The sequence below is a fragment of the Pelobates fuscus genome, chromosome 3 (assembly GCF_036172605.1).
Source record: "Pelobates fuscus isolate aPelFus1 chromosome 3, aPelFus1.pri, whole genome shotgun sequence".
Lineage (NCBI taxonomy): Eukaryota > Metazoa > Chordata > Amphibia > Anura > Pelobatidae > Pelobates > Pelobates fuscus.
The window spans coordinates 99,717,891-99,732,498 of NC_086319.1; the positions used below are offsets into that span (position 1 = coordinate 99,717,891).

Here is a 14,608-nt window from a genome sequence, read left to right on the forward strand (position 1 = left end):
TTAAAAACCACTTACGTTAAGTGCCTGCTATATCTATCATCAGGATGCTAAATTTTCTCATCCATCTGAAGGTTTCATCCATCAAAGTGTACATGTCGAAAGCTGGCATTAGACTTTTTAAACACTTGCCAAAAATGCATTACCATTACAGAGTCTTTTTATGAAATTTAACTACAGAGCCCGATTAACTTTATGTTATGTTAACACAAGTACGTTTATTAATGTATACGACACACAGCCAACATTTCTCTGTCTCAGAGGGAGAGACCATGTTTGGGGCACTGGTCACTGTCTCATCATCGTCTTCCCTATATTGTGTCTGTATTTTTCTTTTAATGCCCAAAAGGTCAATATATTAGAATGCGACGGAACTGCAGTGATCTGCAGCAATTTGAAGCCCAAGCTGATGTTTTGACAACTTTTTTTAAATATAAAAATTATGACGTCGGCACTCTTGAAGAACATAAATTGGAAGTACAGGCGCTTAATAGGAATAGCCTTTTGGTTTATAAAAAAGATGCTCTAGAGAACCAAGGTTTAGGAAGTGTAAAGAAGGGTATCCCCATTATTCTAGATTATAGTGAAGATGTCAAACAAATAAAATATATTAGTAATAAATATTGACATTTATAAAAACAAATAAATACTTGAAAGAGATTTTGGGTGATAAACCAAATATGTACAGAGGAGCCAAAAATATGAAAACAAAATTAGTTAAAAGTTTTCTTAAAGATCCACCGATAGGTAATATGTTTAATTTATCACAGGGTTTATATCCGTGTAAAATGTGCACAGCTTGTAAAAAAACAAAACAACAAATTGAATAAAACTATGCAAATAGATTTTAAATCTAATGTGTCACAAAAAAAGGTTTTTAATAAACGACGTATTAACTTGCCATTCTAAAAATTTAATATACCCTCTCTGGTGCCCCTGTGGGTTACAGTATGTGGGTATGACAATGCGGAATCTAAATACTTGCATACTGGAACACATGGGGAATATCCAGAAGAGGTATAAGAAGCACAGCGTATCAGCCCATTTTTTCCAATCGCATAATGGCAACTCCTCCCTTCTTAGTTTTATGGCAATTTACAAAAAAAAAGACACAATTGGCGTGGGAAGGACAATGTTAAAAAACTCAGCAATGTGGAAAGCAAATGGATATTCGAGCTTGATACATTGAATATCGATTTTGAACTGGCCCATTTTTTTTATAAAAACATTTAAAAAAAATTTTTAGTTCTTATTGTAAAAAACTTTTTTTATCTTTTTATAATATTATAGGAATCTTTTTTTAGGTTTTCTTTATTCTATAGCTTTAAGGTATGTTTCTTTATATTGATATTTATACTGAATTTGAGCTTTATCATCTTGCTGAGTTAACTAGGGCTGCACAGATTTTGTTCTTACCTGGTAAATACTCTGTCAATATTACCTCCAGTTGTAACATTTGCACTATTGATTTTTGACCCATACACTATTTAGTGAATAATTCACTGTAGTTTATCTGTTTTTAATTGCTATACTAACTATAACATTTATGTTTTGTGATTCCTTGTTTTAGGTAAGGCGAATAAGATTTTTATCTTGCCTGTTCTTTTCTTTTTCAATATGATATGTGGAGATTCTTTGTTTGCCTTATAATATATGTGTTCAATTAAGGTTTGGGGTTTTATAACCGCAGCAAGTCCTATGTTTTACACTGTAAGGGCATTTGGCCCAAGTCCAAAACGGATGCCACGCAACTTCCAGTCCGAAAAGGGAACTGCACAAGCCAGACTGGAAGTAACATTATAAATGCACCGGACGGAATAGGTGTATTCATGTGATTAAGATGGGGAAGCACCCGGAGTTCTGAGGAGGAAGTGAGACGCCTTGTCAACGGGTGAGCGGAATATTTAAATCAGAAGATCATATATATTTGGATCAGTGGGATGTAAGGACCTATTTCAGCACTGAGGAAAACTTGGTACAAGTCGAAACGCGTTTGCTTTTAAAAGACTGATCCATATAGCGGTAGTGTATATGTTTACCCATTGCTGGATTTTTTTTACACACTGCTGCATTTTGTTTTTAATTATTTTGTACATATGAATCTGTTTTGAAATAAATATCATTGGAAAACTAGGCCAATGAATTCTTTGGATGAATGCACGAAGCCAGCAGGGGCGGGCTGGGAAGGGGGACAGGGAGGCAATTGTCCCCCAGGCCACCCTAAACCCAGGGCCGCCCGCATCCAGCAAAAAAAGGAAAAATCAGAATCCCCTGCCTCTGGCTGAGGAGTCAGATTTTTCAACTTACCTCACTCTCCCTGCAGCCAGTGGAGTCGGACGGCCACTCCTGATGACCGCTTGGGAGTCTGGGAGAAGAGCAGAGGAAGTCACACCCCTTCCTCCTGACATCATCAGGAGGGGCCGACTTCACTGACTGCAGGCTGCTGCTCCTGCTCCTGTTGGCTGCTGCCCACCCCTCCCTGACCTAAGGTAAGACTGGGGGGGGGGGGGGGAGGAATACACTTTAGTTTTTTTTTATTCCCCTCCTCAGCCCTGTCCCCTTGGTCAGCACCTGTCCCCTTAGTCGGCCCTGTCCCCCTCCTCAGCCCTGTCCCCTTAGTCAGCCCCTGTCCCCCCTCCTCAGCCCTGTCCCCTTAGTCAGCCCCTGTCCCCTTAGTCAGCCCCTGTCCCCTACCTCAGGCCCTATCCTCTTCCCTCAACCTCTATCCCTTTCCCTCAACCCCTATCCCCCTTGCCTCAACCCCTATCCCCCTTGCCTCAACCCCTATCCCCCTTCCCTCAACCCCTATCCCCCTTCCTCAGCCCCTATCCCCCCTCTCAGCCCCTGTCCAACCCTTTTTCTGCTCCTTCCCCCCCTCAGCTCCTGCCCCACACCACAGCCCCATAACATCCCCACTACAGCTCCTCTCCCCCAATTGCAACCCATATCACCCACACCACAGCCCCTTTCCCAAATTGTAGCCATCAACCAACTTCAGCCCCTAACCCCCCCCTACATTTCCTAAACCTCCAATTACAGTTTACACCGTCCACTTCAGTCCCTGTTCCCCCAATACAGCCCTGTCCCCTTACTCAGCCCCTGTCTACTGGTTTTAAAAGTGTAAAGTTTGGGTGTATGAGTGTGTGTGTGTGTGTGTGTGTGTGTGTGTGCGTCAGTATGTCTGTGTGTGTGTGCACCAGTATGTCAGTCTGTGTGTGCGCCAGTATGTCTGTCTGTGTGTGCGCCAGTATGTCTGTCTGTGTGTGCGCCAGTATGTCTGTCTGTGTGTGTGCCAGTATGTCTGTCTGTGTGTGTGCCAGTATGTCTGTCTGTGTGTGTGCCAGTATGTCTGTCTGTGTGTGTGCAACTATGTCTCTATGTGTGTGTCAGCCAGTATGTCTGTCTGTGTGTGTGTGCCAGTATGTCTGTCTGTGTGTGTGTCAGTATGTCTGTGTGTGCAAGTATGTCTCTGTGTGTGTGCCAGTGTGTTAGTGTGTGTGTGTGTGTCAGTATGTCTGTCTGTCTGAGTCAGTATGCCTGTAACAGTGTGTCTTTCTGTGTGTGCGTGTGCCTGTCAGTGAGTGTGTTTTTTTTAGTGTGTGCCAAATCAGCAAGTGTGTGTGTGTGCCTGTCATAGAGTGTCAGGCCCTTACAGGTTAACTGCAACTCTGAAATCTATACCATACATAAATCATTGAAAATCTCCTGTAACTTATGTTAACATTTTTTCATGAGATGCTCTAGTTTTTTTTAAAGGGACACTCCAGGCACCCAGACCACTTCAGCTCATTGGAGTGGTCTGGGTGCCAACTCCCACTACCCTTAACCATGCAAGTGTAATTATTGCAGTTTTTTTAAAACTGCAATATTTACCTTGCAGGGTTAAGTCCTCCCCTAGTGGCTGTCTATTAGACAGCCACTAGAGGACACTTCCTGCTTCATAGCACAGGTTTTCTGTGCTAGAGCGTCGCTGGACGTCCTCACGCTGTGTGAGGACCTCCAGCGTCGCTCTATTCCCCATAGGGAAGCATTGAAATTCATTTTCAATGCTTTCCTATGGGGTGCGCTAATGCGCATGCGCGGCATTGCCGCGCATGCGCATTAGGTCTCCTCGGCCGGCGGGCGAGATCAGTCTCGCCCACCGGCCGACGTAACCAGAAGGAGGAGCGGCGGGGGAGGAGGAAGCAGCGACGTGGGACCTGTCGCTGCCCCTGGTAAGTGACTGAAGGGGTTTTCACCCCTTCAGTAACCGGGGATTGGTGGGTGGGAGGGAGAGGGACCCTCCAGTGCCAGAAAAACGGATCGTTTTTCTGGCACTGGAGTTTCCCTTTAAACTTAGAGTCAAGATTCTGCATAGGACATCATGAACCAGTTCTGACATGGCAACATCAGGGCAAACATTGCAAATGAAGAGAAGGAACTGGAATATTATTTTTCTTTATACTTTTTCTATGCTGACTACCAAGTGATAAAGACCGACCTTAAAACAATGACCATCAGGGAGTTAAAATGTAGGCACACAGTTGCAGAATAAAGAGGTGTGGATTTTTACATTTAATTTTATTTTTCACACCTCCAAAACACATATCTATTAAATACAGGAATAGTTAAACACATATTAAACCTTCAGGACTACAAGTTTATTAACAGTGCAGGGGATAAGAAATTATAAATTAAACAGACTGTGAAATAAAGGAAGTATAAACATTAGATCTCAATTTACAGAAAGAGTTCTGCAAGGCTATGCAAGTTACATGCATGGAGGAGTGACTAGGGCAGCATAAACTACTGCTTTACATCCTAATTTTTAGATGATTGGGAATTTAGACTGCAGGGACTTGATCTACACACCAAAACTACTCCATTAAGCTAATGTTGTGTTGGTGCTTATATTGTCACTTTAAGAATGACAACTTTTTGTAATGAGTCAATTCTATGAGGGATTTAGTAAATAATACTTTGCACATATCTAAGCATACGTGAAAACACCATAAATAGTGATATGTACTGATTAGTAAATTAATATACTAGGCAATAAATACAGTTGCAAGAAAAAGTATGTGAACCCTTTGGCATGATATGTATTTCTGCACAAATTGGTCATAAAATTTAATCTGATCATCATCTAAGTCACAACAATAGACAATCACAGTCTGCTTAAACTAATAACACACAAAGAATGAAATGTTGCCATGTTTCTATTGAACACACCATGCAAACATTCACAGTGCAGGTGGAAAAAGTATGTGAACCCTTGGATTTAATAACTGGTTGAACCTCCTTTGGCAGCAATAACTTCAACCAAATGTTTCCTGTAGTTGCAGATCAGACGTGCACAACGGTCAGGAGTAATTCTTGACCATTCCACTTTACAGAACTGTTTCAGTTCAGCAATATTTTTGGGATGTCTGGTGTGAATCGCTTTCTTGAGGTCATGCCACAGCATCTCAATCGGGTTGAGGTCAGGACTCTGACTGGGCCACTTCAGAAGGCGTGTTTTCTTCTGTTTAAGCCATTCTGTTGTTGATTTACTTCTATGCTTTGGGTCATTGTCCTGTTGCAACACCCATCTTCTGTTGAGCTTCAGCTGGAAGACAGATGGCCTTAAGTTCTCCTGCAAAATGTCTTGATAAACTTGGGAATTCATTTTTCTTTCGATGATAGCAATCCGTCCAGGCCCTGACGCAGCACAGCAGCCCCAAACCATGATGCCCCCACCACCATACTTCACAGTTGGGATGAGGTTTTGATGTTGGTGTGCTGTGCCTCTTTTTCGCCACACATAGTGTTGTGTGTTTCTTCCAAACAAATCAACTTTGGTTTCATCTGTCCACAGAATATTTAGCAAATACTGCTGTGAAACATCCAGGTGCTCTTGTGCAAACTGTAAACGTGCAGCAATGTTTTGTTTGGACAGCAGTGGCTTCCTCTGTGGTATCCTCCCATGAAATCCATTCTTGTTTAGTGTTTTACGTATTGTAGATTCGCTAACAGGGATGTTAGCATTTGCCAGTGACTTTTGTAAGTCTTTAGCTGACACTCTAGGATTCTTCTTCACCGCATTGAGAAGTCACTGTGCTCTTGCAGTCATCTTTACAGGACGACCACTCCTAGGGAGAGTAGCAGCAGTGCTGAACTTTCTACATTTATAGACAATTTGTCTTACCATGGACTGATTAACAGCAAGGCTTTTGGAGATACTTTTATAACCCTTTCCAGCTTTATGCAAGTCAACAATTCTTAATCGTAGGTCTTCTGAGAGCTCTTTTGTGCGAGGCATCATTCACACCAGGCAATGCTTCTTGTGAAAAGCAAACCCAGAACTGGTGTGTGTTTTTTATATGGCAGGGCAGCTGTAACCAACACCTCCAATCTCATCTCATTGATTGGACTCCAGTTGGCTGACATCTCACTCCAATTAGCTCTTGGAGATGTCATTAGTCTAGGGGTTCACATATTTTTTCAACCTGCACTTTGAATGTTTACATGGTGTGTTCAATAAAAACATGGCAACATTTCATTCTTTGTGTGTTATTAGTTTAAGCAGACTGATTGTCTATTGTTGTGACTTAGATGATGATCAGATCACATTTTATGACCAATTTGTGCAGAAATCCATATCATTCCAAAGGGTTCACATACTTTTTCTTGCATCTGTAGATTAATCTAAAAGTTTGTAAGGTTCCCTAATTTTTCTTACATGTATGTGCTAGTGGTAGACAGATTTAGGGACCCCTGTTATTTGACGTCATGATAGTCAGAAAGACAGACAGAGAAGCCAATTTATTTCTAAATTTGTGCATTTTTAGGATGTTTTCTGTGTTTACTCCATACCCCATCTAAGTAGTGGTGTGTTTGCCAACTGAAACTAAATGGAAATTAAAGTATTTAGGGATTACTTATTAAAGTGATGATTCAAAGTGATTTTAAAGTGAATTTCCAATTAAACTTCAATAAAGCAGAACTGGAACACATTTCAACTATTGAGGACTAATATTTGAAATTCACTCTGAAATCTCACTGTACTAAATAACCATGTTTCTGTGCTGACTTGTCCAGGCTAACAAAAATAAAAAGATGAGTACTGCATTTTTCTAGTCAGGAGAACACATGTAGGTTATTTACTTAAAGGGAGACTATAGGGTAGGAATACAAACTTGTATTCCTAGCACTATAGCTCCCTGAAGTGCCCGCCTCACTCGTGCAACACCCCCGCAGAGCAGAAACCTCTAACTTACGTGAATCCAGTGCCGATGTCCCTTGGCATTAGGTCAAGCTCCATCGCAAGCGGATTAGGACATCCCTGTAGCATAAAGCATAATGCTTTACTATGAGGTTTTGGGTGACAATGGAAGTTCTTATTCATGGCGTGAGGACGTTCAGATTCAGACAACTAAAAGTCGCCTAACAACCCGGAAGTCCCTCTAGCACTGTCTGGTAGACAGTCACTAGAGGTGGAGTTAACCCTGGAAAGTAATTATTGCAGTTTGTTAATAATTGCTATAATTACCACTGCAGGGTTAAGAGGACTGGGACACTGCACCCACACCATTTAAGTAAGAAATTTGGGAATTCAAGGTAAATGTAAAGTGAGTTTCAGAATTAAGGCCAAAGTAGCTAAACTGGATGTATTACTGACTTGGAAAATTTTTCAAGTTTTGATATTTTGGATTTAAGTTTAAATTCCCTTTGCATTCCTTACAATTCTCACTTTAGTAAATAACCCTAAACATAACCATATCTTCATTGTTGACTCAAATACAGGAACGTATTTAGCATACGGAACATATTCATTGTCTGTCCCATTGCATAGGGCAGGGGTAGGCAACCTTAGGCTCTCCAGATGTTGTGAACTACATCTCCCATAATGCTCGTACAGCCATAATGCTAGCAAAGCATCAAGGGAGATGAAGTCCACAACATCTGGGGTGCCAAAGGTTGCCCATCCCTGGCATAGTTTAATGCAGGGCCGGACTGGGAACAGAAAGCAGCCCTGGAAAAAAATTATTCCAGCCTTATAATTCATCGGGCCACAGAGTGTTTGTGTTTTTTATCTCGATGTGCTTTGGGGCTGTTATATTGTTTATTACCCGCAGCCCCTCACTCCGTATGATCCATGGGTATTACAGTGCTGTAATACCCACCCTCCAGGCTGACACACACACACAATCTCACAACAGACAAGCTCAACAACACACACAAGTTCTCTTACTCATACACAACCTCACTACAGACAAGCTCGCTGACACACACAAGCTAACTCAAGTCAAGATCACTGATACACACAAGCTCACTAAAGACAAGCTCAATGACACACATACAAGCTCACTACAGACAAGCACGCTACATACATGCTCACTGACACAAATACAGACAAGCTCATCTGACACACACAAGCTCACTACAGACATGCTCACTGACATTCACAATGTCCCTATAATCTCACTGACACAAACTCAAGCACAGCACACACACATAAGCTCACTACAACCTCACTGACACACACATAAGCTCACTACAAACGCACTGAAACACACAAGCTCACTACAGACATGCTCACTACAAGCTCACTGACACACACAGAGGCTCACACACACACATAAGCTCACTACAAGCTCACTGACACACACACAGGCTCACACACATAAGCTCACTACAGACATGATCACTGACACACACAGGCTCACACACATATAAGCTCACTAAAAACTCACTGACACACAAAAGCTCACTGACACACTGGCTCACTACAAACTCACTACATGCTCACTGACACACACAAGCTCACTATAGACAAGCTCTCTAAACACACAAAAGCATAATACAGACAAGCTCACTGATACAAACAAGCTCACTATGAGCTCAGTGACACACTCAAGCACTGTACATGCTCACTACAAGCTCACTGACACACACATAAGCTAACTATAAACTTACTGAAACACAAGCTCACTACAGACATGCTTACTGACACACAGGAGCTCACTACCAACTCACTGACACACACAAGCTCACTACAGACATGCTCACTAAAGCACACACAGGCTCACACACAAACTCATTACAGACTCACTGACACTCTTACACACACACACACACACACACACATAAGCTCACTACAAGCTCTCTGACACACAACCTCACTACAGACAAAAAAAATGTGACAATACATTTAAGGACAATAACTATCCCAGAAAATCTTGAACTACATCTGAATCTTTTATTCTAATATTAAAAAGGGAATATTCACTAAGGTGTTTATTGGTGATTTGAGAACCACCTTTAACCCCTTAAGGACACATGACATGTGTGACATGTCATGATTCCCCTTTATTCCAGAAGTTTGGTCCTTAAGGGGTTAAGACCACAATAGCAAAGTTGGGGAAAAAATTCCAATTCTACTAAAAAAAGATTTATTTTTTTTACAACTTGGATATTTGTCCTAAATATTGCAAGACAATTCATCAGCACAAGTCACTTTTTATTTAATAAGCCCCTTAATATTTATATCAAAGGTAACATCCGTCCAACAGGTGATTAGAAAAGAATTATTAACTTTTTAGGTTTTTCTACATCTATTAGTGTCTTAAAAGAACACTCCAAGCATCCTAACCACTACAGCCCGCTGGGACTATTGCTAAATTGGATAATTTGTCTACATCATCTAATATCATAAACAAATGCTTTTTAACCACTACAGACCTCTGTAGTGGTTATGGTGCCAGGAGAACCCTGCTGCCATTCATCACTAAGGTGTCAAACTTTTTTAGCATGGATTGACATTTATCTAGGTTTTACTGGGCGCCCATCCCGCAACTGTTACATCTGGTATTCTACAGCAGGAGAAGCCATATTTCACTGCTTAGCACAAACTAGGACTGGAGTCATAAGCTGAGAGTATCAGTGCTGTCCTCAATCTGCATGGTGGCATGCTGTAGTAGTTGTGGTATTTGAATTGTTCCATCAATTTAGAATTTCAGTTTACGGTTTATTATAAACTGGTGCTTAGTGTGTATACTCCACAAAGTTGAACCCCTTAAGGACACATGACATGTGTGACATGTCATGATTCCCTTTTATTCCAGAAGTGTGGTCCTTAAGGGGTTAATTATTTAAACCAGGGCTGCCCAATAGGTAGCACCCCAGACATTGTAGAACTACAACTCCCATGATGCCTTTTCATTCTAAAGGCATGAAATACATCATGGAAGTTGTAGTTCTTCAACATCCGGGGATTTCAATTTTAGGCAGCCCTGATTTAAACAGTGCATTGTCTGAAACTCACAAGTGTCTCTTTAAATTTAAAGTCTATGGTAAATTCCTGTCAATTTTCAGTTTAATGAATACATATGCCAGTGTTTTCCATAGGGATTAATTCACACACAGAAGCTCACAACAAGCTCTATACATATACACACACACACCAAACTCACTGACACACACTAGATCACTACAAGCTCTATACACACTCACTGACACACATTATCAATCCTGGGCATCTTAGTGGCTATATAAGTACCTGTAACTTCACTGTACCTGGACTGTGAGTGCAGTGTGAGCATTTTCCATGAAGCTCTTCTTCCACTTCCTGTGTGAAAGGTCACCAGGGAGAGGCTGGGGGCGGAGCTCTAGTGCGGGGGCTGGATCTGCAGACTGTCCATGCAGAGCTGGAGGGAAGCTGCTTTTGTGAGAGAGTGAGAGAGAAATGCAGGTGCTCTCACTGCTCTCTGCTGCAAACCAGCTGTCCCCTTTTTTTCTTACCGGCCTCTGGCAGCTATCCAGCAAACTTTCTGCCCCAGGCTCCAGCCCCAAACAAAGATGTCAGAGGAGGAAGAAAAGAGTAATGTGCTGCACTGCCGGCCCCAGGAGCACCAGCTCACCGGGGAATTTCCCGGTATCCCGGTGGGCCAGTCCGGCCCTGGTTTAATGAAAAGTTCAGCTTATGTCTCCTCACAGCTGAGGCTATTGAAATTATCTGTTGAGCCAACTATTTTTAAAGTCTATCAGCTCTGTCACAAAGAGGGTCATTTATTGTTTTCCCTCTGCAGAGTGCAGTAACCACTCCAGTTTATGTCTACCACATGGCGGTTCAGAATTTTTAAATGAAAACAAATTACATCTTTATTAAGAATTCAAATATATAGTTTTAATTATTATCATTTGCCATCACCACTCCCTCTACCAGATGTGTATGCTACAATTCCAGTACTCATCTTCTCCAAATCAGTGCTAATTTCCGTATAATGAAAACATGCTACAATTAGAGAACACAGCAGTAAAAATTACTTTAAATTAGCACGCGGTGGCGTCTATACTGCTAATTAAAAGGCATAGGATTTCCTGGAATATATAACAATGGTTCTTACTGGCACTGTTACCTAGCTGTTGATTATAGGGTAATAATTATTTTAAGAAATAATAATAGATGATCTATGCAAGCAATATGTATTGATTCAGTGTTAATGCAGGCACTCATTATATACATTACATGTTGATCACATAGTAAATGCTGACACTATGACTAGCAGCAGAACTAAAACTTTTTCATTTCGCTGACCCTTGCATTAAAAGGGACACTTCACCGTTATTCATGAATACATCTATGTATAATGACGTGTGTTGTATTCCCAATTCAAATTACAGAGTTACTCTTTTCCCCTTAAATAAAGTGTTAATTTAGCTCTAATCCAGTAGTGAGATGGTCACTTTCTGCGGCAACACTCCTCTCATTGGGAGATCATTAGTACTTATCAATGATCATCCAGGCCAATAGTATGCTTCTCATTATGACAATCGCTGTGCTTTTTTTTTACAATGCTACTCATTGAAACCAATGCTTCTGTATGAGAAGCATAGCCTTACACTTTGTGCTAGGAGACAAAGCAATCAGGAAAAGCAGTCTCCCGGCTGTCTGATTGACATCTGCGAGAGTGGAACTCAGACACATTACAAAAATGCTGATTTCTCTTGAAATCAACACTTTTGTAAAGTGACAATGAGGGGGCACTCTGCTAAGGCCTAAAGGGGTGTGTTTGGAAGTTGCTAAATATCTAAATTGCTAAACTTTTCATATTTTTCATCATTATAAACTAACTGTAAATGGATGGATTATAAAAATTCATTAAAAGGCCTGAATTGTCGACCACAGCAGCCAAATTGGAGGCTTTTGTCCAAATTAACCTAAAAGTTTGGCAATTTGTTTGAAAGTTTAGATTTAATAAATAATTCTTTTTTAACCCTTACCATTAAAGAGCGACTTTTGCTAGTTTCCTTAACTCTCTTTGCTAATCTCTTCTTTTTCTTATGTAGAGGTTTCGATTCGAGAATCATTTCTTCAAGTTCAAAAGTTGGGTCACAATTCAGCCGTCCTTTCTGTAATGAGAAACATTGTAAATGGCCATTAGCAGTACATTAATGGGGGAAAAAAAATGATTCTACCACAGAAGGTGGTTGAGCATAATGGAAATTGAAATTAAAGAACAGTTGAATAGCTAAATAGTAATATAGGTTGAAACATATACAGTCTGTTGATCCAAAAAAAGATGAAAAACCCAGTTGTTGTAAATCAGTAGACACTTTAGAGCTTTTAAAAATATCGCAGGATAGAGATAACTATAAATTATCATCTCACTGGACTCAATGGCTAGCTGACCTTACCGTTGGGGTAAATGCTGGCAACACCTTCTTCTCTAGTATAGCATCCCAGTTAACTTCTGATAAATAGGGGAACTCTTTGAGATCTGCCAAGCTTGAAAATCTATCTTCTGTATTCCTCTCCAACAGCTGCAACGAAGAATCAAAGAACATTTTGTTCCAGGGGTGTGTCAAACATTTGGACATGACAGAGATTAATTAATGAATGAGATGAATTAGTTCACTGTGAGGATAAATCAAACTGACACATTTTATCATATTCTGAAAGATTGTACATTGACAGAGAACAGGCTGTGTGACAAGATGAGTAATTATAAATCAGGCTCATGACCTGGTACCATCATGAACAATAATTGATATGTCCTAAAATAAGCTGAAGTCTGAATCTGCTGCAGAACCTCTATGAAGCATTAACATGTCTATAATATATACATCCTGGTATTCAACAAGTTCAAGGACAAGCTGATGAAAAACTATTTTGCAAGTGGTACACCAGTAACAGATGCCAAGTTAACCAAATGCTCCCAACAGTCACTATGTTAGCCAGGCATTTCACCTGCTGTCTGCCATTGCAAGGCAATTATTGGGAAATGTTTCTTGGGTTTTATAAGTGTTGATGAGGCCCGTTTTCATAATCTCACAATGATTCAATGGGGTTTATGTATAAAAACGTTTGATTTGTTTTCCTTCCTGTACCTTTTGCATCATTTTTTTTTCAAGATATTTTTTTAAAAGTCAATTTGCATGCATAAAAGACAGAATTCTTGCACCTATTTATTCTGTTGAAATTATTATACACCTCTATCATTGTTGTTTAAAACGATTACCGAGATGATTACCGTATGAAAATTAGTAAGCCATTAGAGTAACTCTGTCACCTCAAACCTACATTTCTCCTCTTGTTTCCTCTTCTATTCCCCTCTCAGAATCTATTCTTTTTTTCTTAATTTCTAGTCTATTTCTTTTAAAAACATAAGGAAATGTACAGACTGCAGGGGTATGCTACAAATTATCTGGTGACTATAATGTATTTTTAAATATATATATATATACACTGCTCAAAAAAATAAAGGGAACACAAAAATAACACATCTTAGATCTGAATGAATTAAATATTCTTCTGAAATACTTTGTTCTTTACATAGTTGAATGTGCTGACAACAAAATCACACAAAAATAAAAAAAATTGAAATCAAATCTTTCAACCCATGGAGGTCTAGATTTGGAGTCACACTCAAAATTAAAGTGGAAAAACCCACTACAGGCTGATCCAACTTTGATGTAATGTCCTTAAAACAAGTCAAAATGAGGCTCAGTAGTGTGTGTGGCCTCCACGTGCCTGTTTGACCTCCCTACAACACCTGCAGGGCCGTCTTTAACGTGGGGAAAACGGGGCAGCTGCCCCGGGCCCAGTTGCTCCTGGGGGGGCCCAGAGCAGCTGCCCCGTGGGCCCAGCGATTTGTGCTGCCCCCATGGACCGGGCGGTGTGGCTGCACAGAGCCGCACCGGCCTGCACACTAAGGAGGCCCCCCAGGTGGCTCATGCACTAAGGGCCACCCGGGGAGCATGTGTGATCAGGGGCCCGGTCTGGCGCTGTGGCGCTTAAACAGCGCGACCGGGCCCCTTCCTGTACCGGCTGGGAGGAAGTGACGTCACTTCCTCCCGACGGAGAGCACAGCCGCGCGGGAGGAGAATGGCAGGAAGAGGGGAGTTCCAGAGGGGAACTCCCATCTGCCTCAGCCTGCCACTGGACCAGGGAAACCACCCTCCAGAAAAAGGTAAGAACCTGGAGGGTGGCAAAATGTATGCTTGTGTGGAAGTATGTCTGTGTGTGTCAGTATGTCTGTCTGTCTGTGTATGTATGTGTGTGTGTATGTCAGTAGGCCTGTGTGTGTCAGTATGTCTGTCTATGTGTATGTCAGTATGCCTGTGTATGTGTCAGCATGCTTGTGTGTGT

The 14,608-nt window shown here is 41.1% G+C and overlaps 1 protein-coding gene across 1 annotated transcript in view; it reads right to left on the reverse strand.

Moving 5' to 3' along the window:
- Positions 1-14,608, reverse strand: part of STK32A (serine/threonine kinase 32A) — a 231,321-nt gene that overhangs the window by 17,036 nt on the left and 199,677 nt on the right. The window contains exons 10-11 of the mRNA XM_063447376.1: positions 12,655-12,780; positions 12,241-12,369 (exon numbers count right to left, since the gene is read on the reverse strand). Of these exons, the coding sequence (XP_063303446.1) occupies positions 12,241-12,369; positions 12,655-12,780 (255 nt within the window). The remainder of the gene's footprint in view (positions 1-12,240; positions 12,370-12,654; positions 12,781-14,608) is intronic.